We start from the raw sequence: 27,961 nt of genomic DNA, 5'->3' as shown, positions 1-27,961 counted from the left end.
AAAAACCTGTGGGACATTTACACAATAGAATACTATGTGGCTGTAAAAAAAAAGGATCTCTTACCCTTTGAGACAGCATGGAGGGACCTGGAGAGTATTATGCTAAGCAAAATAAGCCAGTCAGAGAAAGACAAGTACCATATGATCTCACTTATATGTGGAATCTAATGAATAAAATAAATTGGTAGACATAATTGTTCCAGTTTCATGGGAGCATGGCACAGACCTATGGATCTGAGAGAGAAGGGGGTGGGGGTGGGGGAATGGCAAGAGATTAACCAAAGAATTTATATGCATATATGCAAAGCCCATGGATACAGACAAAAGTGCTGAAGGCCTTGGCGGGGGGGGAGGGGGGGGGGAGGGGGGGGTGTTGGGAACCAAGTGGAAGGGAGCAATGGGGGGAAAATAGGGGACATCTGTAATATTCTCCACAGTAAAGATTTAAAAAAGTAATTAGTGTAAACTAAAGATTAGCTAATATTTATGGAATTCTTAACTTGTGGAAGCCACACGTCTAAGTTCTTTAGTTAAGTTCTTCAGTCCTCAGGACAACCTTATAGAGTAAGTGGTAGGGTATTCTCCATTTACTGGGGAGAAAATTGAGGCAACAGACATACCAGGATTTAAGTCCTGGTCACTTGGCTCAGATTCTGTTTTTAGCCACCATGCTCTATATTGCTCCTTAATATCCCAGAAGAACCAAAACATCTGATAAACAGAAGAAAGAAGAACCAGTAATGATAGTGAATAAATCCAGGGAGGTCCACCGTCACGCTAATGGGAGTTCCAGAAAGAAGTAACATGAAAGGAAGGAACTTACCAAGCAAATAACATAAAAAGTTTTCTAAAGCTGATGTTTGTGAATATCAGTCAATAGAGCACAAAACTTCCATTATATTGGATCAAAAGACCCTCATTAAGGCACTTCATCATGACATTTCAGTGCATCTGGCATAAAAAGATAGTATTAAAACCTTCCCAGAGACCCAGCAGGCCATATACTTGGAGTCAGAAAGACTTCGCTTCTCAATAGCAACTTTGGAAACTGTGACAGTGGAAGTTAGCCTTTATAATTTTGAGAGAAAATGATCTCTAACATAGCATTCTAATTAGACTGTGAATCAAGTATAAAGGTGGAATAAAGACATTTTTAATCATACCAGGTCTCAAAAGCTGTGTCTCCAAAACAAGAGTATAAACCAGTAGTTCTCATTTGGGGTGCTTTTGCCCTCAGGAGACATTTGTCAATATCTGAAGACATTTCTGGTTGTCATAACTGGGGAGGAGTTATTCTGTTGTTATCTAGTGGGTAGAGGCTAGGGATGCTTCCAGACATCTTGTAGTGTACAGGACGGAACCTCACAGCATAGAATTATTGGGCCCAAGATGTCATTAGTGCCAATATTGAAGAACCCTGGTCTAAACCAAATGAGAATGTGATGTAGGACTTGGAAAAGAGGGACTCCAAATGGGACAAGAGTTGAAGGGAGAGCCCAGGATGATGGTTGTGCAGCAGCCCTAGAGAACAACCAGCTCAGACAGGAACTAATAGATTACCTGACCATGTGGAAAATATATTGAAATGATTTTTAGATTTTTAAGATTTTGGGAAGAATTAATGTATCTTAGAACTCTTAAGTTAAAAAATAAAATGTTTTGTCAAGGAAAAAGGTGAACAAAAAAAGAAATGTAGTCCTAGTATACCAGTACCACATGGCTTAGCTTTGAAATGTATTTATGTAGTTTGGACAGTATAAATATTGAATATTAATTTCACCAGAAATTATGACATTGTGTAACATTACATCAGCACAAGAAAACTAAATCTTTACCTTCCATAATAAGAATAGTAATCCAAAATTAGGAAGTAAAAAATAAGTATAAACATACTGTTTAGAAAAATGGAGGCAGATACCAGGAAAAATATGTGGAAGACTCCAGAGACCTTACCACTAAGTAGTAGTACTCAAGATGGTGAGGGAGCTAGTGGGGCAAAAATATACTCTTTTTCTTATGTTTCTGTATGTAGAACTATTGACATAGAAATAATTCTGTATGTAGAACTATTTGATTTTTTTAAACCAGATGTTTATTATTTGGATATACTTTTCTTTTAAAAGATTTGCTTTTCCCACTGAGTATATGCATTTTACTATTGGTTGTTATAGAATATAAAAGACCTGTGAATGTTAGGCATATTCTCTTCCCAAGTAGGCTGTGGAAAGAGAGAAGGGCTCAGATGAGGGTGGATGCATGGGGATCTAGGACTGCTGAAATCTTGCCTTTCTATTTAGAACCCACCAGAAAAACAAGGGAAATTAAATCCCATTTGTTTTCCAGCTCTTCCACATTGACTTTGGACATATTCTTGGAAATTTTAAATCTAAATTTGGCATTAAAAGGGAGCGAGTGCCTTTTATTCTTACTTATGATTTCATTCATGTGATTCAACAAGGAAAAACAGGAAACACGGAAAAATTTGGCCGGTAAGTATTGCCCTCATGTCAGGGGTAAACACACCAGTTTTCTCCTTTGGCCAGTTGGACTTGCATTTCTTTGCTGAGCAGTATTTAGGCCTGGGAGATACTCAGTCTGCTAACGGGGTTTTTGGGGGGAATTTGCTTTTTAGATCCATGTTGTAATTCAGGTATACTCAGAGAAAAGAAACAATGCTAGAAATTTGAACTAAGTTACTGTGTTTTCTTCTAATAGTATACCACCTTTTACCTGTCTTATAAACCTCTCTGAAACTGTTTAGATATTTGATAGTGAGATGCTGAGAACAGGCATTTTGCTGTGGTTCAGTGTGGAGTACAGTAAGGGAGCCAAGGTTCAGGGGTAGACTTTGTAATCTGATCTATCCCTTGCTCCTTGTATGTTTCCAAGCACATTACTTGTCATCATGTCTTTGTTTCTTCATCTTAAAATGGGGACAAAAATAATTAAATTTCAGGCCTATTTTGATAATTAGAGCTATGTTATATTATGTGACCAACTCATTATAGCCTTACCAAATAATTGCTATTATCATTTCTAGTTCTGCTTGGGTTTCTGCAGAATATACTTCTGGGTCCATTTTTTCTTTGGCAAAATTAAGTTTGGATGGTCCTTTCCAGTCACCATCTTGAAGAGGAGAGAGAAGGACAGCAAGATGACAAGGAGGCACAATGCAAAAGCATTGACACTGATTTAGGGGACATTAAAGAAATTAGTCTCTGGAGTCAGACCACAAATCTAGAATCTAGAAGTATGTTTCGAAATCCTCATTGGTTATAATGATCACTTTTCTTATAATCATTTTTTCCCTCATAGAATTTAAAAGCCTAAATTAAGTGTTATATTGCCTTTTATTGTAGAATTTCTATTTTGTTTTGTTTTTTAAAAAGATATGTGTGGTTTTAGAAAGCATGATTTATTTTATGTAAATTTTAGTCCTGGCACAGTTTTCAAAGAAGCAAACCCTTCAGTTCAGTAGAAAGTGTTCAGCTCTTATAGAAAGTCTGTATGTCTCTTGTTTTCCTTTATGAAATTTGCTATCTCCCCTTTAACATCATGCTCTTATGATTTGCTGCATCTACTAAGGTTCCGCCAGTGTTGTGAGGATGCGTATCTGATTTTGCGACGACACGGGAATCTCTTCATCACTCTCTTTGCACTGATGTTGACTGCAGGGCTTCCTGAACTCACATCAGTCAAGGATATACAGTATCTTAAGGTATAAACTCCTTTCTCTGTATATCAGAGCTCAATTATACCTGCCTATTTAATTCACATGTTCAAAGGGAATGGAACAAAGTCATTTTCTGTGAGACAGTTCTCACCCAGGAGTGATAGTGGCAAACACTTGAGTAGCTGTCTTGCAGTAATCATAAATTCATTTCATCTTCAAAAACCCTTTGGCAGAGGTCTGTTATCACCCTACCTTGGTGTTCTTTCTCCCTCCTGCAAAAGGCTTTTAAATAAAAACAATATGTCCAGAGGCATGGATGCATGGAACAGACTGACAGATTTCAGAGGGAAGAGGGGTGGAGGGGACAGGAAGAGATTAACCAAAGAACATATATATATGCATAGGTCATGGACACAGACAATAACATGGGGAAGGCCTAGGGTAGGGCTGGGGCTGGGTGGAGGGGGGCAAAGTTGGGGGAAATGGGGGACATCTGTAATACTGTTAACAATAAGTATAAAAAATTAAAACTAAAAACATGAGGCACACTACTTCATGTTGGCTGGGGCGGCATGGCCAAGTAAGCTTCCTGCAGACTTGGACATTTGCATGTCACTTTGGAGGATGTATAAAATCAGGTTTTTCCCCTCCTTCATTTTTAGGACTCACTTGCCTTAGGGAAGAGTGAAGAAGAAGCACTGAAGCAGTTTAAGCAGAAATTTGATGAGGCGCTCAGGGAAAGCTGGACTACTAAGGTGAACTGGATGGCCCACACAGTTCGGAAAGACTACAGATCGTAATGATCAGCCTTTTTGTTTTGTTTCCATTTTGCACTTGCACTAAATTGAACATGACCCTGCCAGAGATGTTATAAAGGGAATGAAATTCTGAATCTCAGTTAAATTAAGAACAACGCATCCACAGAACCTAATCTGAACAACCCCCGGTGACCACCCTCTGCTTTTTGAATGCTTCCAAGATTCATCACAAAAACTGTCAACATTATGGATAATCATTTCCTGCTGACTTTGCACGCCAAGGAATGCTACTAGAGATTGTTTTTTGTCTTTCTGTCTTTTTAAATTTTATTTTCATTATTTGGTACTTTTCCAGAAAGGTGTAAATACTTCTTTTTTGAATTGCGACTAAGTGTTATCACTCAGCCAACTTATTCATACCTGGGGACTGGTGGCTGTTCTTAATTTCCAAATGAGGCTAAAAAAAGGCATCTTTCTTCCTTTTTAAATTGTGTAAACTACAAATTATAATAGAATTTGAAATTATGATTATTTTTCAAAAGAAATCTTCTAAACCTGTGGAAACATTAATTCTTTTGTTGATATTTATCTATCGTGATAGCATCATCCTAGCCAGACTTGCTGAAAATCTACTGTTGAGGCAAATATAATATATTTGCTGCATATATATTTATAAAGCTCTAGTGGGAGTTCTATATAAAAAGATGTTTCTTTGTTTTTCTCTAGCCTCTGTTTTACAAAAAGCAGAGCATTTTCCTAAGTTACTTTTTAGTTCATTATGTGATCCAGTTCTTCCAGCTGCTTCTGTAATGAGGCACACATTAATACAGTTTTTACATGGTATCTATGAACAAGTTCACTTCATAGAGCATAATACTTGAGCAAATGTGCTCAAGACAGAAAGAAAATGAAAAAGAAACTGTTTATGGAATAAACTCTAGACCTAAAATTCAGTATTTTAGTAAAATGCCAGCTGTTCTTACTGTATTTATTAAAACTGATGTGATTTTTTAAAGGATATTCAAATTGAAATGGCTTCATGCCACATGGAATTCTTTAATTTATTTGTTGAGGTACCATATATTTAGGGTGCTAGATGGCAAATAATGTTGTTAATATGTGCAATAGGAACTACTGGTTTGAATGTGTAAATGGATGCTCTTTCTGAGTACTGGCAATATCCAGCAAAACTACTGCTTATTCTCCAAAGACTATTGGAATCTCCAATCCTCAATGACATGGGAAAGAGAACTGAGTTTTTGCCCTGTGACTGAGTTTTCTATAGGAATTTCATTAAAGATTGTTTAATTTTGTTGTCTTCCTTCATGTGCTCAGTCAAATAAATGGGTGAGCTGGTTTTGGCTGCTCTTGGGATGTGTGGGCCTCTTCTTTATGGGCAGCACAGGCCTTTGGATCTTGGCACTGGGACTCTTAAGAAATGGCCAAGTCAAGACAAACCAGCCTCAGGAATTGTGAGGCATGTGATCTCTTCCCTGACTTCTCTCCTTGCTTCCCAGTCCCATTAGGTGCTATGGGAGGCCTCTTGGACTTTGGTGGGAACCTGAGGCAAGAGGGGTACCTTCATCAAGTTTTCATATCTTTGGGAGGTACCCTGAGGTCTGGGAGAATGCCTTTTCAGTTACTTGGTACCTAAGCCAAGGTCAGACTGTACTACTATGGCACTCTCTTCCATGGGCAGATGCTCAGAGCAGGTCACAGTTTCTTAGAAATAACTCAGCTGAGGATGGGGGTTGATCTCTCAACATTACCAGGGCTGGTCTAGTTTCAGTGAGAGTTCCATGAGTGGGACTGTAGAAGGATAGTTTTTTCAGGGATTTTTGTACAGTATCAGTCTATTATCACATGCATCAGGTTACAGGTTAGGGGTTTGGAAAGAAGCGAACATTGCCAGGCAGAAGTGGGAACCACTGTTTCCAGAGGGGTCTCCTCAGCCCATAGAGGACCTTGATAAATATATGCTAAATCAGTGAATGTGAATATCTTTAAGAGCAAGAAAGGGAAATGAATCTCCTGGATCTGAGTCCAGAATGGCCCTTTTCATACACACCCCCTCCCCAACTGCAGGACACTGCACAGTAGCCCTCAGTAGCTGCTGAGCATCTGTAGTTGGTGCCCCCTACGTATTTGCTGAATTGCATGTCTGATTCTCAGGGGCTCTGGCTGAGCCAGAGAGGAGGAGATAGAAGGCAGAGGATAGCCAGCTTCTGAGATGGGTTGGGTTCTGAGCTGCAGGATGAGCTTCTTGCGTGGGGGCTTGTTGCCTTGGCTGTTAAATGCCCTGGTCAACAGCGAATCTTACCCCAACACAGTTAACTCCCTCTTTTCGGTAGTTTTCCAAATTTTCCCCAAACAAGGTTTTAGAAACCCTATACATTTCCACATTGAGGCCAGCATCTGTATCTACCTGGGTCTGGGAACACAAAGGATGACTTTGTTGAACAAGTTATTCCTGAGTGTCCACCTCATGTCTATAGGCAGACCCTGAGCTCCAGAGGCCAATATTTGCAATCCAGCTCTGCCTCTGTGACCCTTGAGTAAGGTATTTATTATTTCTTAGGGTCTGAACTTCCTGGTTTGTAAAATGAGACTGATAGTAACTGCTCACTTCTGTGGAGTGAGGAGAGGCTAGGTTAAGGCTGTGAATGGGAACATTCTGAGTCCCAACTCATGCAAACTCATTTCTTTCCCTGCTTCCCCCTCTTGAAGGCCACTGAAGTGAGGAATCTCAGGGAAGGAAACCCTTCCAGAGCTCTATCCATGTCAGCACCAGACTTCAGCCACGCAGCCTATAATGCAGGGGTCACATTTCTGCAGAATGTGAAACATTGGTCCTTGGGGTGGAGAGCAGAGAGGTGTCCATGCCATGTGACCGTGACTATTGGGGATTAGCAGCTCTTAGGAGGGGGCTAGGGCTGGGGTTTCTTGGAGAAGATGAGTCTTCAAGGACAGATAGGAGCTAGGTGAAGGGGTGATGGGAAGAGCAGACTAAGCTGAAAGGTTCAGCATATGTAAAGGCCTGGAGGTACAATAAAGCAGGATTCATGGGCAGCAACACTCAACAATCATTTTCCACCTTGCTCTTCCCCTTCCTCCACTCCAGAATGCAGCACCTCTTCTCAGGGGTCCAGGTAGGATCTGAACATCAGTCATTTGGATTTCTTCCTTAGTGAAATCCCTGCTTATGTCCTTTGTCCATTTATTTATTTGGTTGCCTGTCACTTTGAGGTTGTTTGTTTTGTTTTTTAAAATGTGAAATTATATATATATATGTATATATTATATACAAGCTCTTAGATCTGTTAGAAATATGTTTTCTACTCATTGTGTGACTTTCTCATTCTCTTAATGGGTTCTTTTAACAGGATCTGAATTTTAATGTCAAATGTATCATTTTCCTTTATGGTATTTCTTGTGTAGTATTTAAGAAATCTTGCCATACCCTAAGGTAGGTATTCTCCTGAATTATCTATCCTAAAAACTTTATTTTTTTTTTTTTACCTATTTCATTTAGATCTATAATCTCCGTGGAATTGCTTTTTATATAGTATGAAGTGGGAGTCAAACTTTGTTTTTTCCCATATGGGCATGAAGTCCTGGTATCTTTTATTGGAAAAATAATTCTTCTCCACTGTTCTATAGATCTACCTTTGTCATAAACCAAGTGTCCATATATGCATGAGGCTGCTCCTGGATTCTATAAGATGCCCAGTAGATTTCAACCCCCTGTTTTTATTATCGAACTTATACATACCATAGTGTGTGCTAGGCACACATCTAAACTATGTATATTTAATCCTTACAACAATCTTATGTGATAGGTATAATTGTTCTTTCCCACTTTACAGATGAGAAAACTGAGACACAGAAGGTTCAGTAATTTATCCAAAGTAGGAGCCAGTATTCAAATCCAGGGAGTCCTTCTGAAGTGTCCAGGTTCTTTACTCACAATTATTGATGATGCCTTCATGTACATTTCAAAGTCTGCTTGTTGAAATTCACAAAAAAGAAACCTATGGAAATTTTGAACAGGATTGCATTCAATTATAGATTGGGTTGAGGCAGATTGACATCTTCAGAATATTGACTCTTCCAATCTGTAGTATCCTTCATGTAGATCCTCTTTAATTTATATACATAATGATTTATAGGATTCTATGTAGTTTTGTATGTGTCTTGTTAAATTACTTGATTTTAACTTTCATTGTTGCTAACATAGAGCAGTTTTTGAAGAGGGGTCCCATAACTAGGATTATTAGCATCACTTGAAAACTGATTTAGAACTGCAAATTCTTAAGCTCCACACCAGACCTACTGAATCAGAAACTCTGGAGATGGAATCCAACATCATGTGACTTAATAAAATTTTAAAGTTTCATCAGAGCAATCAAAAGAAATACAATTGATGTTGTGTTTAGCAGACTTATTAAACATTCGTATTAATCCTATTAATAGAAATTATTTTGATTTCATATATATCATCTACAAATAATTGTAGCTTTATTTCTTCTTTCTGTTCCCTTCAACATTTTATTTCTTGTTCTTGCCCTTCTGCACTGGTTAGGAATTCTAATAAAAGGTTGAAGAGAGGCAATATTCAACCTTATACTGATCTCATAGGGAAAGTTTTCTACATAAAGTATGGTGTTTACCCTAGAATCTGGATCTTTTACCAGATTAAGAAAGCACACTGCAGTTCCCAAGGTTTTTTTGTGGTGGTGTTTTTTAATTATGAATGGGAGCTTCTGGATTGGTCAAAGCATGCACGTACCAGATGTTGGCACATCCCAACTCCACAAGGAACAAACTCCTTGGCTCAGGACCTATCCGGTCTTTGCCCTGTGGACGTCTTCATCAGTATGTTCATTTGTAACCTTTATAAATCTTTATAATGAACTAGTGATAGTAAGTTAAAAAAATCATGTTGAAAAGGATGTTGCATTTTTTCAAATTATTTTTCTTCTATATTTTATTAAGATGATCACAAGTAAACCAAGTGTACATTCCTGGAATGAGCAACTTGGTTGTGATGTATTGTCTTTTTATATATTTCTGGGTTTGATTGCCAATATTTCATTTGGTATTTTTGCATCTATTTTCATCAGTGGGATTGGCCCTTAAGTTTCCTTTAAGGTCTATGTCAGGTTTTGTTATCAAGGCTTTTGTGACCTTATAACACAAATAAGATTGACATCATTTCTTACTTAAAAGTTTGATAGAATTTTGCCAGCAACCTTATGTCTGATGTTTTCTTTTGAGATATGGTGTAATTAATAGAGGAGTATTCAGATTTTTGTTCCTTGTGTTTGTTTTGAAGAGGTCTAATTTTCTAGGATTGTGTCCATTTCACCTACATTTTTAAATTTATTTTTCTAAACCATGTGTTGAGTTTATTAATATTGCAGGATTGATAGTGATGTCTTCTTTTTCATTCTTAGTATTGGTTAGTGCCTTTATTAGTCTCACTAGAAGTTTTCTAATTGCATTGATCTTTACAAAGAATCAGCTTTCAGCTTTTTTGATCCTCTGTTGTATGTTTTGAACTCTTCTTTTATCCTTATTATTTCCTTCCTTCTACTTTATTTGTATTTCAATTGCTGTTATTCTTCCTGTCCAATTGTATGTTTGCTTAGCTGATCAATAACTATCTTTATAATAACAATCTTTATCTGCATCTCATAAGTTTTTATATGAAATCTTCATTACCAGTCAGTATAAAATATTTTCTAAGTTTCATTTTGGTTTCTTCATGACCTGCTGGTTATTTAGAAGTATATTTATTAATTTCCAGATACGGATTTTCTTATTAATGTTTTGTTGATTTCTAGATTGCATGGCATTCAGAGAACATATTCTGTATTATTTCAGTTCTTTCAAATTTGTGGGACTTGTTTTTATGACTTACAATATGGTCAAGTATTATAAATGTTCAGTGTGCATGTGAAAAAATGGGTATTCTGCATTTATTAGATTGTTCTATATATGTTCATTAGATCATTTCTGCTAATTGTGTTGTTTAAGTTTACATATCTTTACTGAGTTTTTGCCTAGCATTTATGAGATAAGTTAAAATATCCCACTGTAGTTTTGAATTTTCCTATTCTAGTTATGTCAATTTTTGCTTTATAGAGTTTGAGGCAATATTGTTAGGTGCATACAAATTTAGAAATGATTGCTCCCTGCCACATGAGAACACAGAAGGCGGCTCTCACTGGGGAACCAAATCAATCAGTATCTTGATCTTGGACTTCACAGCCACCAGAACTGTGAGAAATAAATGTCTATTGTTTCCACACGGTGTAATGAACTCTAGTGAAGACAGAAATTGATTCCCAGAAGTGGGGTATTGCAAATTGCCTGTCCTGAAATGGGGAATGTGAGCTGAGTTGAGGTGGATGAGGAGCAGTGAGGATCTCCCCCCCCCCCCCCCCGCCATGCCCTTATTAGGAAATTGCAGTCATTGTTCCATAGCAGCAAAGAAAGCAGGTTGAAAGGTGCCAATGCATCTTGGGATTCCGATCACATGTTCATAGAGGCTAGTACTTTAGGACTTGATATAAGAAATACCGGAATGTTGGTAGTGGAGTCTTCTAGTGAACTTTAGTAAGGTGCTGTAAGAAATATACACTCTTTCAGCTGCCTGGTCTGAAAGCAGAAAGGAAAGGAAATGCAGACTCGTGTGAGGCAGGCTTTCCAACTATGGCTCAGGGTCAATGTTAAAAAAGCCAATTTTGCAGCCCCATGATAAAGTCAGTAAGAACAAAGATTGGGGGAAAAAACACCCACAAGTTTAGAGATGACTTATATCCCTGGTGAATTGAACCATTAAATATTATTTTAAAGCATTCTGTATTTCTGGTAATGCTTTTTTGCCTTAAAGTCTACTTTAACTGATACTAATGTCATTACACCAGCTTTCATTTTTTAATTCTGCTGCGTCTTTTAAAAAATTCTGAAATTCTCAGAGTTGTCTTTTATTACCTTAAACATTTTAAACATAGCTCTACATCTAATGAACTCTTAATCCGTAGCCCCTGTGAGTCTGCTTGTATTGTTGGTTATTTCTGTATGCCCATTCGTGTTGTACTGTCTCATATGCTTCTGTATTTATGTATTTGTGACCCTTGTCCTCTACATTACAAGTATTTCCCCCAAATATATTGTTTGTATATTGGCTTTGTTTGTTGTATTTTTTACCACACAACTTCTAAATTTCTAAATAATCAAATATGTCTGTCCTTTGTTTTAAAGCTTCAGGATTTCTTTACTTAATGACCTCCCTTGCCCTTAGCCAGTCTCAAATGCTGTGGCTCTTCAGGGTTTCATTTTATGCCCGCCTTCTTCCCCCTCCCTAAGTTCCCTAATTGATGTTATCCATTCCCATTGTTTTAAATTTTTTCTGCGGGCATTCCTCGTTTTATTGTGCTTCACTTTATTGTGCTTTGCAGATACTGCATTTTCACAAATTGAAGGTTTATAGCAACCCTGCATCAGGCAAGTTTGTTGGCCCCATTTTCCCCAATAGGCTCAGATGATGGTTAGCATTTTCTAGCAATAAACTATTTCTTTTCTTGTTGTTATTAATCCTCAGCCAAGGATATTTTTCCATTGATTTTTTTTAGCTAGAGCGGGAGAGAGAGAGAGAGAGAGGGAGAACATCGATGTGAGAGAAACATCGATTGGTTGCCTCCTGCACACGCCCCAACTGGGGCAGGGTATCAACCCTGCAACCCAGGTGTGTGCCCTTGATTGGGAATCAAAACCACCACACCCTTTCGTGCAAGGTTCAACACTAACCACTGAGCCCACCGGCCAGGGCAGCAATGAGGTATTTCTTAATTAAGGTATGTACATTTTTTTTTTTAGATGTAATGCTATTGCACACTTGTAGACTACAGTATAAACAACTTTGACATGCTCTGGGAAAACAAAAAACTCATGTGACTCACTTTATGCGAAACTCACTTTATTACAGTGATCTGGAACCCAGCCCACAGTATCTCTGAGGTGTGTCCGTATATGCTGATGATGCCCATATGTATATTTCCAGCCCAGACTTCTCTTCTGAGCATCTTCTGTAATATAAATCTCACTGCCCACCATCTGTGAGGGGCATGCTAGGTCCTGGAGGATATAGTAGTATGTAGTCCCTGCCCTCAGTGCTCATTAGAGAAAGTACATACTGTGTTAAACTGAAGGGAAGACTGGGAGACTTGTCCATCTGTTGTACATTTTGTACTGCTGTAAGGGAAAGGCTACAGGCAAAGGCTTGATTCTGGAATACAGGGGTGGGCAAAAGTAGGTTAAATTACCAGCCATCATTACCTAAAAGGTAAATCATAAGTAAGGATATGAAGTAACAATAAGACAATACAAATAAGTACAATAATAAGAATACAAGAATAAACTTTAATGTGCTCACAACCGTAAACCTACTTTTTCCTCCCCCTATATATGTGACACTATTTGACATTTCCTTAAATGTTTCTCATTCCTCCAATTAAACTAATAATTATATCCTCATATACTAACTGCTTTAAACTAGAGAGACAACCTATCTGCACAAGTCAAAAATATATGAAGACGTCCATTTTTAGAAACACAAATCAAGCAGCACCAATTTTAGTTTGTAGCGTTTATTATAGTAAAAGTTCCCCTTGTAAAACATTACTGATTTTGGTCCTTATTTTCCATTTGGCTTTGAAACATTTTTTTTTTACATTATTTACAAAATAAATTGCAGGTTTTTTTATTGTATATAATTTTTTCCCCTGACTCTTTGGAACATTACAGTTTCAAGTAACTAAAAAAATAAAAACACAGCAGATTAAATGTACCGAGAAGTACATATTGAACATATTTAATTACCACAGTAATTTAAAAGTCCTGATCGTTACTTCTTAAGATTAATGTTCATTAACATGAAGTCATTCAGGAATCTCCGGGATTTCCCTATTATCCACAATGAGAGTGTGAATAATGCCTTCTTTCCGCTTTCCACTACTGACAGCCTTTATGTAACAGTCGTGGTTCCCAACACTGAAGTGAGTTTCAGTCCCATCATCTACAAACTCGCCCTAGGCCAACAAAAGGAGGAAGAATTAATGTTCAGAAACATTTATCTTTGTCTAGAGCACTAACACCATCTAAAAGGGTGGTAAAATGAAGTACATATTAAATGTTAAGCTTTGCAAAATTAAAGTTAGAAATTTGTATTTTGATGCTTTCATATTCTGCTATGAATGAAAGTTTATTTGTACTCCCTACATTCTAAGAATCTAAAGTTTCAGAGGGAAGAAACAACCATGCACCTCATGGCTCTGTGTCTATAACACATACTATGCAGACAAATAGAATATTTTCAAAAGTAAAAATGATAAACATGAGCCCTGGCCGGCGTGGCTCAGTTGGTTAGAGCATTGCCCCGTGCACTGAAGGGTCTCGGGTTCGATTCCCGGTCAGGGCACATACCCAGGTTGCGGGTTCCATCCCTGGTCAGGCAATTGATCAATGTTTTTTCTCACATCGATGTTTCTCTCTCCCTCCCCTCCGCTCTAGAATCAATGAAAAAAACATCCTCAGGTGAGGATTAAAAAAAAAAGATAAACATGATAGCAAAAAATTATTACTTATTCTAAACCAAGAACGGTTTACGTGCATTATTTCACTACATCCTCACAATAACCCTGATAGAAGTACTGTTATCCTCATTTTACAGATGAGGAAATTGAGGTATACAGTGGTTAAGTAACTTGTTAAAGACCCTAGCCAGTAAGGGGATGGAGTGTTCTTAACCACTCCGAAGATCCGATTCCTCGGGGTATAAAGTGGCTTTACAATAAAATACACAGATAACATAAAATCAAACACTACTAAATCTAGACTTGCTCTGTCCAGTACAGCTGCCACTCGCCATATGTAGCAAAATTGAGCACTGGAAATGTGGCGAGTCTGACATGAGATACGCTATTTAAGCGTAAAATATACACTGGATTTGGAATACTTAGTATGAAACAAAGAATGTAAAATAACTCACTAAAAACTTTTTTACTGATTACATGTTAAATAATACTATTTTGATAGACTGATTTAAATCAAATATAAAATAAACTTCACCTTAAGACATAGCTACTAGAAAAGTTACACTCCCAGCTCATATCTGGCTTATATTATATTTCTGTTGATAGCACTGACCTGGAGTAAAAAGACAGGGACCAAGTAGAAGGAACAGGGTTAGAGGATACGAATGGATTATGTCAGAAAGCAAAGAAACCTCAGTCAGACTTGAAACTTGGCTATGAGCTCTCCTGGGCAGCCAAGGCAGACAGAGCAAGGTCCCGTGGCTTACATGATCTAACCAAGGAAAGCACAAGTGCGTCAGGGAGAGAAGCATTTTCCTGGCTCTGAGGAGAATTTGGCCAGTAGCCCTTAAGGGAGGTGTACTGAGAAGGACAGGGTCTTTTCACTCTTTTTTAAAAAATGCCTTTAAGTCATACTTCTGTAAAGATCAATTTAGAGGGCAGGGCAATGGTTTAGTAAAACAACCCCTCTAAGTAGCTTCTTGGCAATTTGACAGGTACATAATCTTGGTCATGATGCTTGGAGAAAAAAAGGGAGAAAATAAGCTGTAACTCACAGCAAGAGAAGGTGAGCATAGTACCAGGGAGGCTGCCTAGATACGGAGCTGCCAAGAGTCCTGCAAACTAGGTTGTAGTTACAATGAGGAGGCAACTGGGTCATAAAGAGCTATTTCCACACACTTGTGGTTTCCTGTCCATTACTGAGAAAGAGACATTGTAGGTGAACACTATTTTCAACTTCTTATTTACAACCACCTTTTTAAAGTCATAAAACAACGTTCTCTTTATATATGCACTGGAGAACTCCTTGAGGATGGGAGGGAATGTCGTTAAAACTACTTATTCTCCATTTAGGGAATTCCAGGGTAGGAAAGGAAGAACAGGAAGGAGCACCAGGTGTGGCGCTAGGCTGTTCACAAGGGGTCACAGAATGCTGAAGAGCTCTCCAAGCCTCTCCATAAAAGAAGTCCTAATCAGCAGACTGGACTTGGAAAGTGGCTCAGGCTCTGGGGCTCAGGTTTGAGTGAATCCTGATTAATGTTCTCTTCAAGAATTAATACCAGGATTGAGAAACAGAAAAGCATTCACCTTTGTAACCTTGGATTTCTCGCTTGGGCACTTCCTCAGAAGCAGACAGCTACAAGACCTGGTAGGTTCTAGGTAGTCTGAGTAAGTTCATCCCAGACCAAGCACCTCTTCTCACTTTCCTATACCAGTGCTAGATAGAGGAGAAATGGCAGCGACTACTATTGTGCAGGTAGCTGAAAATGTGAATGGAGAAGACAGTGCCTCATTCTCTAGCCCTGGTGCACCTGAAGCCAGCAGAAAAGGCAGACAGATACTGCCTGCTTGCCAGCTGACCCAATAACATGGGAATTTCCACTTGGTGATTTTAGCTCCTAGTCCCTCCCACACTCCCTGCCTCCCAAAATAGTCTCCTCTGCTTCCACTCCCTCCCTGTGCTGTGTAGATTACACCACTATTACTGGGGTTTTTTTTAAACTGAATATTGGGGTGACAGTGGTTAATAAAATTATATAGGTTTCAGGAATACAATTCTATATACACCACTATTTCATTCCAGCTTGGAATGCACTCCTATATTCATCCCACCCACAGCATTAACAGTGCAAGCAGCTGAGAGCAAAAGCTGAACACTGGAATTTAGGTGGGGATTTCATCCTGCATGGCCACAATGAGCGAATAATCTCTTGGCACTGCTAGTCTATAACTTCCACTTATCTTCTGGGGGTTGTGACAGTGCCCTTCCCGGTCTGCCTTTGTGTCATCATCTGACATTGTGTGCATCCCTTCTTTTCAAAAACATTGCTATTAGAAAACTACCATCTGTTTCAAGTGTGTGTGTAAAGCCTTCTATTCAAAGTGTGATCTGTAGATCAGTAGCATGAGCATCATCTGAGGAAATGTTAACATTTGCATTTTAACAAGATCCCAGGTGATTTCTATGCATGTGCAGCTGAGAAGCAGTGGTACAAAGCACCACTTTAACATGGATAAACGGGTATGCAGCTTTCAGGGGAGGAATTTTCTAATGGGGGAACTCTTTTTAGGATAAGCCTGATCCAGGAAAAGAAAGAGCGAGAGGTTGGTGTACGCTTACAACATAAATTGTTCCCAAATTCTTGCCATCCAAGGTACTTTCTGGGAAACATTTTCAGATTTTGGAGTCTGGTTAATTCGTCTCTTTTTTGTTTTCAACTAAGAGCACCTTGGGGTTAATTATAAAATCTTCATAATTAGGAAACATAGCAGCATTTCAACAGTAATGTACACACATGATGTGAAGAGAAATCAAAAGGTCAACTTACTGCTGTCTCCATTTTCTTACCATTGCACCATACATCCATAGTGTCTTTTTCTGTAAAAGTAACAAATTAAAAAAATTATAATCTATGATTTAAAGATAAAGTTAACTCTATATTTATTATTTTTAGAAAGGTTTGATACACTGGATTCCTAAAATTCCATTAACTTTTCACAGCCCTGCATTTCTTCTAAATTTGAAGAAACTGATTATTCTTTGTTCACAGACAAAAATCAAAATCAAACAATACAAACTTTTAAGGGAAAGTCATTGTCCCAATACAAATTGACAAAGACTTGTTAAAATAAATCCTGAAGCACGGTCGTCAGAGGATGCATACAAGTGAACGTGAAGAGGGACTTTTGCACATGGAATGTTTGTTAGACTAGGTGATTAACCCTGCCCCTCACACTCAGCAGGATGGACGATGGCATAAAAAGACCACCGAGCCCTGGCTGGTATGGTTCAGTTGGTTGGAGCATCATCCCATACACTGAAAGGTCGAGGGTTCGATTCCCAGTCAGGGCACATGCCTAGGTTACAGGTTCGATCCCCGATCAGGTCACGTACAGGAGGCAACCGATTAATGTTTCTCTCTCACATCAGTGTTTATCTCACTCTCCCTCCCCGCCCTCGCTAAAAAAAATCTGTGAAAATGTCCTTGGGCGAAGATTAGAAAGAAAAAAAGACCACCAAAAAAGACTACCACAGAGTTCATACAGGATAGCATGTCAGGTTTAGAAACTAAGTCTTAAATTTCTTACTGGATAGCATAATAATATCTATTCAGTTTTGTAATGGTTTCACTTTAGGGAAAAATTGGATCATAAGAAAAAAATACAGGCAGGTATACCTGGTGGCCTGTGCTAAGTATAGTGCTGACATACTAGAGCAAGATGCTGCCACGATACACCTGGGCATCAGTCAAGCTGCCATAGCTCACTTCTAGGAGGTGGGTATGTGTGTGTGCATGTGCATTTGGGGGGGAGATTCCCTAGACCCACTGTGAATGTGAGTGTCCTGGCCAGTGACAGGAGAGAAAACTGCACTCATCAGGCAACCAGAAGATGAGCTTTGGGACGAATGAAGACTAGAGAGAGAGATGGATGACTTGTGTGTGCACAAGGAATCCAGGAGTCAAAAACTTGTCTGAGGTCAAGGCTGAGGTGCCAGTCTGGCTTGACACTGACAGGCCCTCTACTCTGGAAAATGGTCTAAAGGACATTCTTTTCTCCTCACCCCTCGAGATGGGACCCCCACTCAGAGAGTGGAAAAGGGACTTTGAGCAGGGCTAGAGGGACAGAGAGAAAGGCAGAGGGGCCCAGGAGATACGGCAGGGGAACCACTGTGGCAGCCTGAGTAGGAAGCATCAACAGCAACAGTTGCACAGAAACCCAGGTTGTCCCAACACATGATCAGATCACACAATGCTAAAATAAACCACAATAATGGTGAAAACTAGAATGTTATTTTGTATGCCTACTGAACATGTGCTCAGATTTTCTACAATAGCTATTAACATGCCTCTGAAGAACACCACTAATCCAGAAGCCATAAAAGAAACATGAAATAAATCTGACTACATAAAAGTAAAAAAGGTTTCCGCACGATTAAACAGAACCATGCACACACATAATAAACAAAGTCATATAATAAATGACAAACTGGGGAAAAAATATTCAAAACTCACAGCACAGAGGACTAATCTTAGTAATATAAGGACTACTCCCTCAAAATCAAGGAGAAAAAGACCAACAACCCTCTACCCCCCAAAACGGGTCAAGGGAACCAACAGGCATTTCTAGAAAAGAAACTCAAAAGGACTGTAACCACATGAGATGATGCTCAACCTCACTCAATTCTGAGAAAAGCAAAATAACACTGGAATACTATTTCTCACCTAACAGAATATAAAAAATCCAACAACATGCTCTGTTGTCTCAAGAACCTGTGGGGAAATACTAGGAGCATAAAATGGTAAAAGCCTTCTGGAGGGCAACTGGGCAAAATCTAAGATGACCCAGCAATCCTACTTTCCCACCTCTGGGAATTGGTCCCAAAGAGATGTGTGCACTATATTCCAAGAGGCAGGTGAACAACGTCATCAATACTGCTTCTAACAGCAATGGAGCAGAAACAGCCCAAGTGCCCATCAGTTGGGAATGAGTTAAACTATTTTATTTACTATTTAAATTTACTCTGCAGCTACAAAAAAAAAGTATGAGAACATTCTTTATTACTGCTATAAAAGGATCTTCAGAATATACTAATAAATCAATAAAGATGATTTTATGTAATGAAGTAATACTTGTTTCAGTTTGAATAAAGAAACATTAGAAGGAGTCTATAAAAAATGGCTATCTTTATGAGGTGACCAGGGTGAATGGGAAAGGTGTGGAAGCAAGATTTCTCAATTATCTTTTTATATCATTTTGATTTCTGAATTATATATCACCTATTCTAAAACACGTATTATAAAAAAGATATTGCTCTGATAAAGCATCAAATCAATTAAGGCTCAGAAGTGGATTCAGTGAATCATAGGAGGTACTGGAGCATGTTCACCCTGGACCCTGTTCTCTCTGCCTACCTGCAGATTCCCTTGTCCCACACGACCGACAGCTGGGGAGTCCACAGATGCGTCCTGAGCAGGTATGCGCGAGGTTTCAGAGCAGAAGGAATTTCCTCCCAGCATGAAGTTTCAGCATAACGGCACTTTCTCTGGCTGTCTTTATCTGCCTCCCACAGTGTTCAGTGGTGTGGCAACTACCAAACCTAACAATGCTGACCAGTGCTATCTTCAGGCCCCTCGTGTGCCTCACATCTTTTAGGTGGTGAAAAAGAAGGCAGAGGATCTTTGAGGTCAGAGAGCTCTGGGTTCAAATCCCAGCTTTGTGATTTGCTAACAGTATCCTCTGGCAAGTCACCACCACTCTGAGTCTCAATTAGCCTCAGTTTTCTCATGGGTAAAATGAAAATGATACCACTTTTCTTAAAGATTGTTATAAGGATTAGAAATAATTTATGTAAAATGCCCAGCACAATATATTGCACAGAATATGGCCTCTCAGTACATTGTATTGTTTTAGTTATTAAGAGCTTTTTCTGCCTTGTTCTGCTTTTACTTCTCAATGTAAAATTTAGAAAGTTACATAATATTGTTATTTGAAATTTGTCAAATAATAAATACGTAGGCAACTTTCATGCCAAGCAAGACTCTAGGTAATTCCGTTCTTTGCCCAGGAATAACAATAATAACCACAGACAAGTTTTTAATTTTTCTTAATTGATTTTTTTTTAGAGAGATAAAGGGACAGAGAGAGAGAAACATTAATTTGAGAGAGAAACATCAATCGGTTGCCTCCCATATGTGCCCTGACTGAGAATCGAACCCTCAACCTTTTGATGTACAGGACGACACTCCAACCAACTGAGCCACCTGGCTATGGCCTTCTATTTTTTAATCTACCTTATCTGGATCTGACAAGTTTGATCTGCTGCAATCCTAACCCTATTGCTACCTAGAGAAAAATTCCCTTCTTACTGAACTGATGAATCTTAAATCTCCAGCTGCCTTTAGATATGCTTTTAAAGTGAAATATAAAATAATAACATGTCTATATCAATTTCTTTTTTAAAAATTTTATTGACTGATTGATTTTACAGAGAGAGGATGGAAGAGAGAGATTAACATGGATTTGCTGTCCCATTTATTAATGCATTCATTGGTTGACTCTTGTATGTGCTCTGACCAGGAATCAAACCCACAACCTTGGTGCATCAGGACAATGCTATAACCAAGGGAGGTACCTGGCCAGGGCCCAATATTTCTTCTTTTTTTTTTTTTTTAAATATCTTTATTGATTTAAGAGAGAGGAAGGGGGAGGGAGAGGGAGAAACATCAATGATGAGAGAGTCATTGATCAGCTGCCTCCTGCACCCCTGACTGGGGATCGAGCCCGCAACCTGGGCATGTGCCCTAACGGGGAATCGAACCTTGATCTCCTGGATCCTACGTTGATGCTCAACCGTTTAGCCACGCCCGGCTGGGCCCAATATTTCTTTTTGAAGCGCAAGCTTATAACCCTCAAATCCATCACTATGAAATCTGGCTCTCATATTTTATATATAAATCAATCGATTAAATGAATACTTCATTCACACAGAACACATTAAAAATACACTTGCATTTATACTCTCCCTTCTTCAAAGCTCCCTTAAAAGGTCTGGACAGCTAAAGAAACTACTAACTAAATGACTATCATAAAAAGGCAATACATTTTGCAGAAATAGCAATCACTTACCCAGCACAACTCTGAAGTCCTCACCATCCAAATGTAACACCCAAGTATTAGTTGTTTTTGATCTGTTCTCCATATACTTCTTGAGACTTTTCCCATTAATTTCCAGAGTATACTCATAAGCAAAGCCACTGACAGCATCTATATTTATGGTTGCTTTAGTCTTTGCAGCTCCAACACAGAAGGTTTCTTTACCCACTAATTTGAACATCCATTCTTTTCTTATCTCTTCCTAAGTAATAAAATAGAAAAATTGAAAACACACAAATGGAAGACAATTTAATATTTAATTTTAGAAATAATATAATTAAAGTGAGCAAATGACAATGCTATTTAGATGTAATTTTATTTAATTTGTGATGCAAAAGTTTTAGAATATAAACGCACTTAAGTTTAAATATTAAATGTTATATCCTATGAACTCTATAACTATGATTAGATTACTTTGTACAGCAAAATGATACAGGCCAAAATATAAAGATAACCACTTGAGTAAGAGAAAAGCCTAATTCACATAGGAAGGATCTACATTAACAAAATCAACCTTCTCTGTATACCATATTTACAAAGTAACATGCTTTTTTTCCTACCTTCCCATCTACATATACCACTCGTTTGCCAGATGTGGTCCCATGTTCAAATTCAATCCTATGGACTCCATCACTTAAAGCAACATCCCAAACGGCTACAAGATCTGCCATTTTTCCCAGGCTATCCAAAGGGCTAAGGGAATAAAATACTTTAGTTACAATAGGCCAAAAACAGTAATCGAATAGCCAATTAATCCTTCTAAGAGGAAAATAACAGGTTTTTAAAACCCCTAAAATTACAAAATATTAAAGTGATATTACCTAAGAAATCTCACTCACAGTACATGTAATGATCTTCTCCCTCTTATGCACTCTTCCTTTAAGATGAAACTACTCTGCGTGGGTATACAGTCAGATAATTCCATACAAAGTCACCTTAACATTAATAGGATTAAGAATCTATCAGTTTATTCATGATAGTATTCTAAGCTAGGCTACAGAGTAATGCTTGGAAAGGTCAGTAAGAAGTCTCCACTTCTCCCTCCCCTCATTTAAAAAGCACAGTACTTAATTTGGTTTTTCTTTTTCAGATCCAATCACTCCAAAACAAGAATTATACAAACCTTTCATACTTAAACCATGACTAGAAATTAATTTTAACAAAAAAAGATTCTCATTTATCAAAGTAAGAACTGAGAAAAAGAGAAGTCATGAAAGAAATGTCCTATAATAAAGATTAAAATGGTATGGAAAATAGTAACTCTTGTCATTGCTATAGGAAATCTTATTTAAAAAATAAAGGGTTCCATTTAGTCAGAAGTTTCTGGCACAATTTAAACACATATTTTAATATAAACATATTAAACAATATAAATATTTTAATATAAAACATATATATTATGTGTGTCCTATGTAAATGATATGTATAATACAAACATAACAGATAAATAATATTTTGATATTGATATATGTTTTGGGCTTTGAGAGAAGTAACATTTATTACAGCTTTAATTATCATAGCTAACAGTGAAGTGCCCACTGTGTACCAGTCACTGTTCTAAGAGCTTTACATATACTAACTCATAGAATCCTCACCATGAAATGGGTACTGTTATTACCCCTATTTTATAGATGAGGAAATTGAGGCTCAGAGAAGCTAAGGGCTTGTCTAAGGTCACAATGACAGTAAGTGGCAGATGGGATTTAAACTTAGGACCCTGGCTCCAGAGGCTGTTCATTTAACTACATCCTACTCTTCATTCCCTCTAATCTCCTTTGTGTGCTCTAAATCAGAGATACTAAACGGGTTTTATATCATCTTGAAGTGATTGCCAAGAACTTTGTGCTGAGATTGATTTGTAGATTGTACATCCAGGTCCTATAGAGGATGCCACGTTAGTGGTGGCCACCTTCATGCCAGGTATTTACTACCCTTGTTCTACATCATAGAAAAGCAAAGCAGTTTTACAAAATGTGTCCTTAAAAAAGTAGCTTGGATAAATAACTCTTGTGAATGATTAAAACAATCTGGAAAGTTTCAAAAGCTAGTTTTATTGCAATGCAAGACATTTACCTTTCATCATCTTCAAAGATAGGACTGTCATCTCCAGATGCCATGGTTGGCAAAACAGTCTTTAATCCAATTAGCAGCCAGGAAAGAAAAAGGCAGAATTGCAGGCAAGAAAGATTGAGAGCAACAAAGATGACATTTGCAAAGGGTTTGTCTTCTTTTAAAAAAAAAAAAAAAAAAAGTTTTTATTGATTTTAGAGAGGAAGGGAGAGGGAGAGAGAGAAACATTTGTCGGCTGCCTCCTGCACATCCCCTACTGGGGATTGAGCCCGCAACCCAGGCACATGCCCTGACCAGAAATGGAACCTGCAACCTTTTGGTGCATGGGACCAAGTTCAGTGAACTGAGCCATACTGGCCAGGGCTCTGCAAAGGGTCTTTCTAACTTTGCAATTCATTTCTTAAATTGCATGCAGTTTCTGATGAAACAACTTTTACATACAACAGAATTGCAATCTCTAATTTTCAGGGAAAGAAGTTAAGTCATGCAAATTGGCTAATCATATATTTCCATGTTACGTGTTTATAGAATAACTCGAGTTTAGTTCAAGGATTATACCGCATCAGAGCTTCAGGAGTCCTAGAGGTCCTCTGGGTCCCATGCTTCTCAAATTGAGGCAAAAAAAGCCCCAAGGGTATGAGGCAGCGGGTTAGGGAATACATAAAACTCCAGGATAAACAATGCATCTTCTGGAAGCATCGATGTTAGAGGGTGGCCGCAAATTAAAAGGCAACCTTTATATTAAGTTTTAGAAGGCTACATTATGGTAGAATATATAATTTTAAAATTTTATATAACTTCAAAGAAATGTTGAGTTTGCAGGAAGCAGCCAAGAATATGCCAGTTCACTCTATAAGAGAAAACTTAATTTACTGGTTTGCTCAGGCCAACTTAATTTACTAGTGCCAAAAATGAATCCACAAACGTCATATGGTTTGCTCAGGCCACTAGCAGGGCCCAAGCCAAATCTAGAGCCCAGTATTTCTGTGCAATTAATGAAACAGTAACTGGGCTGTAATGCTAATTATGTATTGCTGAGATCAGAGGCACAAATATACTCACATACATAGGAAACGCTCCATATTTGAAGATTTGGGATTAACGGTTGTACCCCTGCCATACCTACTAAAAAATGGACTCACTGATTTTTGCTCCCAAGATCTATGCTAGCCTAGCCTTCTCCCTATAGATGTCCAAGGGTGCTCTCTCCTTATTTAAAATGGAAAATCAGACAGCCAGAAGCCACAAATTGCTTTTTAAAAGATGTTAAGGAAGAGATTAGTATCCATAAAAGCAATATAACAGGCAAAGAAAAGCTAAGAATTTTAGTATGAAAACTAGGTAAGTATTTAAAACACTTTATTCCTAAAATAAATCCCTCTTTTTTTTTTATTAGCACCTTAAAATTCTATAGATTTTTCTAGTCTTAGGAAGCCCTAGGGTACCTCCTATGAAAGTGGAGGGTACCCTACAACTATGAAAGCAAAGAGAATACATAGCAATAGAGTAAGCCAAACAGCATAATATCAATTTGGATAAGGTATCCTCTGCAAGTCAGAGTAGAGTTAGGGATATCATTCAAATTTTGCTCTACTTCTTAGAAACTCTAGAAAGTTCAGTAATTCAGCATTCAAATTTGAAAGAATTGCCCAGTTTTCCATTATAAGGAACTTCAACTATTGTCATACTAACATAAGGCCTGGTACCATCTTAATTGTAATAACTTTTCAAATAGGTATAAAAGACAACACAACATATTAAAAGGGGGAGTTAGACAGTAGTGTGGTAAAGGCCTGGAACTGAGAGGGTGGGTGGGTGTGGGGTAGAAGGGGTCAATGGGGAAAAAAGAGGACATCTGTAATACTTTCAACAGTAAAGATAAAAAAATAATATAAAAAATAAAAGGGGGATTAGAAATCATGGTAACATTTAAACATTTTTTTTTCTGTAAAAACTATCAACATTCATTCATATATTCAACAATTATTTATGGAGTATCTGTTTAAGGTGTAAAATGATTTTGGAAAAGTGGTGAAGGTTGAACAACATTGTGAGTTATTTAATGTTACTGAATTTTTAACACTTAAAAATAGGTGAAGTGGCAAATTTCATGTCATATATATTTTACTACAACTTAAAAAATATTGCAATATACCAAAAATATGAATTATACACTTTAAATGGATGAATTATATGGTATATGAATTATATTAAACAAAGTTGTTTAAAAAAAAAAAAAGGCCTAAGTGCCCTGCTCCTGCTGGTAGTGTTTCTTAGAATGTAATATCACTTATAATCCAGAGATGATCACAGCTGCCCTTGTCCCTAATTTCTACCTTACTCATTTGAATGAGAAATCAGTCACACAGATCTCTAACTTACAAATTGAACTTAATAAACATGTCATATTCTGAATTCATCCACCATGCCAATAGTTATCTGTCACTTATGTGTCAGGCCCTGACCTGGGCCATAAGCTCAGAGTGAGGGACTCTGGAGAGACCAAAAAGAGGATTACAGCACAGCCATGGGAGGGTCTTATAAAGCGAAGCAGTAAAGGGCAGAATGGGCCAGTAGAGAAAGGATCCTAGCCCTGCCAAATGGGTGGAAAGGCTTTGGTTTAATATTTGGGAGAAAGGAATCAATCCACTGTCATTTTTAAACTCTTATTCATATATTCAGTTTTCGGGATCATGTGACCAAACAGGAAAATGATCATGGCAAAGAAAAATTCCCCCTATTGCCCAGCTGTGCGTGGCTCAGTGGTTGAGCATTGACCTAGGATCCAGGAGGTCCAGGTTTGATTCCCCATCAGGGCACATGCCTGGGTTGTGGGCTTCATTCCCAGTAGGGGGCCTGCAGGAGGCAGCAGATCAGTGACCACTGTCTCATCACTGATATTTCAACTCTCTCTTCCTCTCTTTGAAATCAATAAAGATATATTTTTTAAAAAAGAAAAATTCCCCCTATTTTAGCACAAAACTTAAAAAATGTAAATGAAAAGGGTGGAAAAACAAATTCCATTTATTTTCACTGATGAGGACAATGTCATTCACTTGAAGCCTTTTACAAGTCTTCAAAGAAAGCTTTTTGAGTATCTAGTGACTACCCATCAGCAGAACCTTTTAAAATCCCTTCCCTTGCAACCCAACACCTTTGTTTCAGAGCATGCCTTAAACATTAAAACGTTTCTAACCCCGGCTGGAATTTTGCATTAACGTAGGTTTAACCGTATTGGAGACTGCAGTGGTTTATCCAAGCCAAACCTAATTAACATTTTTTTAAAAAAAATTTTGTCTTTTTAAAAAAAAAATTATTGTTGAAAGTACTACAGATGTCCTCTGATTTTAAAATTACTAAGATACTCAGAGTTCGCTTTTCAGGAAAAGCTCTAGGTAAGGCGATCCACAAGGCAGGCCACTCCTTAACAAACAGGTGTTGACACTGTCCCTGGAGATGCACTGGGACCTACAACGAAGGAGATCGGGAAGTTCCATGAACCAAGTATTCCCAAATGCTGGCGGAGGTAGAAAAGCGAGAATCACTTCTAAGGAGCATTGCGCAAGGTATATACACTACAAGCCCTGTGAAGGAGTCACTGTAAACAGTGATGCTCAAAAACCAGACGGAGCACGGCTAACAAGCTGCTTTTGTAACAGCTAAAAACTAGAACTCCCCTGTCTGTTCACCGTCGGGGGGGGGGGGGGGGGGAATCCTTTAAGTCAGTCACAGCCCCGCCACTCAACAAACTGAAGGTGGAGCCCGGGCCGGACAACGGCCAGATGCGGGTCAACCTGACACGCGCGATCGCCGTCGAGCGCGGCCACGGCCAGGAACGCGGAAAAGCATTTCAAGCCGCGGGCGGCGCCCGCGCTGTCCAAAGGAGCCAAGTTACTGCACTTTCTGATCCAGGCGCTGCACAGACCCGGTCTGGCCGCGCTTACTAGGCAAAGGAAGGAAATTCAGCTTAATGCTAACCCGGGCTGTCTCCGGGGTGCAGGGGCTCGGCTCTCCAGCTTTTCTGTTCCGCGTTTTCGACGGCGACGAGTACTAACTTAGAGTTGGGGACGTGGCCGGAGGCTGGAGCGGCGGGTCGCAGGGCCTGGCGGGCCCGGGGTCCCCGCCTCCGCCCGCGCGGCCCGGCCGCCAGGAGCCGCCGGAACGCCCCACCCCCATCCCGCGGGCCCGGGGCCCCTCGGGGGGCTCTCCCCCGCCACGCAGACGCCGCCCCCGGGCCGCAGCGCCCGCCGCGGCCACAGCCTCCGGGAGATGGCGGCCGCCCGCGCCGCGGAGGGGGCGCCGGGGCTGCGCGCACGGGCCTCGGGGGCGGGGCGGGGCCGCCCCCCTGGGCCGCGGGGCTCACCTGGGCGCCGTGGGCTGCGGGAGGCTCTGGGCCACGCCGCGGATGCGGGCAGACTCGGCCGCTCAGGCCGCGGGGCCTTCCCCCTTCGCCGAGAACCGGACGCAGCCTCCGCGGAAGCTGAGGCGCGGCGAGCGCGAGCACCATGCGCGCCGAGGGTTCGTCGCGCTCCAGGTCCCCGAGGGGCCCGGCGCAGGCCGCCCGCGCCCCCCGCGCCGCGCCGCGCCCCCGCCCCGCCAGCTGCCTCCGCCCCGGGCTCGGCGCTCCGCTCAGGCCCCGCTCGGCCCCGCCCGACACCCAGCCCGGCGCGTCCGGTCGCCCAGCCGACAGTGTCCGCGGGAACCAG

The 27,961-nt window shown here is 39.4% G+C and overlaps 2 protein-coding genes across 8 annotated transcripts in view; one reads left to right on the top strand and one right to left on the bottom strand.

The window, feature by feature from the left end:
• PIK3CB (phosphatidylinositol-4,5-bisphosphate 3-kinase catalytic subunit beta) overlaps window positions 1-5,798 on the top strand; it is a 144,730-nt gene extending 138,932 nt beyond the window's left edge. For 4 of the 5 annotated variants that reach the window (XM_087824959.1, XM_087824958.1, XM_087824957.1 and 1 more), the window contains 3 exons: window positions 2,344-2,489; window positions 3,586-3,718; window positions 4,336-5,798. In XM_087824959.1, the coding sequence (XP_087681085.1) occupies window positions 2,344-2,489; window positions 3,586-3,718; window positions 4,336-4,473 (417 nt within the window). In that variant the 3' untranslated portion in view covers window positions 4,474-5,798. Of the gene's footprint in view, window positions 1-2,343; window positions 2,490-3,585; window positions 3,719-4,335 lie in introns of those variants that run through there. The other variant, XM_087824960.1, reaches the window with a different exon arrangement.
• Window positions 5,799-13,069: 7,271 nt separating this feature from the next.
• Window positions 13,070-27,751, bottom strand: FAIM (Fas apoptotic inhibitory molecule). 3 transcript variants are annotated; one of them, XM_087824956.1, is made up of 5 exons: window positions 27,619-27,751; window positions 21,746-21,878; window positions 21,159-21,387; window positions 16,859-16,908; window positions 13,070-13,526 (listed from the first exon to the last, which is right to left on the bottom strand). In XM_087824956.1, the coding sequence occupies exons 2-5, from the start codon at window positions 21,854-21,856 to the stop codon at window positions 13,377-13,379; spliced, it is 540 nt and encodes a 179-aa protein (XP_087681082.1). In that variant the 5' UTR covers window positions 21,857-21,878; window positions 27,619-27,751; the 3' UTR covers window positions 13,070-13,376. The 3 variants fall into 3 exon arrangements, with proteins under 3 accessions (XP_087681082.1, XP_016062553.1, XP_016062552.1); XM_016207067.2 differs by lacking the exon at window positions 27,619-27,751 and adding an exon at window positions 27,234-27,293; XM_016207066.2 differs by lacking the exon at window positions 27,619-27,751 and adding an exon at window positions 23,259-26,930.
• Window positions 27,752-27,961: the final 210 nt, after the last annotated feature.

The sequence above is a fragment of the Miniopterus natalensis genome, chromosome 15, assembly GCF_054644295.1.
Source record: "Miniopterus natalensis isolate mMinNat1 chromosome 15, mMinNat1.hap1, whole genome shotgun sequence".
Classification (NCBI taxonomy): Eukaryota; Metazoa; Chordata; class Mammalia; order Chiroptera; family Miniopteridae; genus Miniopterus; species Miniopterus natalensis.
This window is presented reverse-complemented; position numbering and strand designations above follow the sequence as displayed.

Excerpts from the sequence above, each read along its gene's own strand:
- FAIM (XM_016207066.2), bottom strand. The coding sequence starts at position 23,302 with ATGGCATCTGGAGATGACAGTCCTATCTTTGAAGATGATGAAAG. Across the intron at positions 21,388-21,745 it reads TGGTATATGTAGATGGGAAG|GAAGAGATAAGAAAAGAATG; the intron begins GTAGGAAAAAAA and ends TTTATTACTTAG. Across the intron at positions 16,909-21,158 it reads GGACTTCAGAGTTGTGCTGG|AAAAAGACACTATGGATGTA; the intron begins GTAAGTGATTGC and ends TTACTTTTACAG.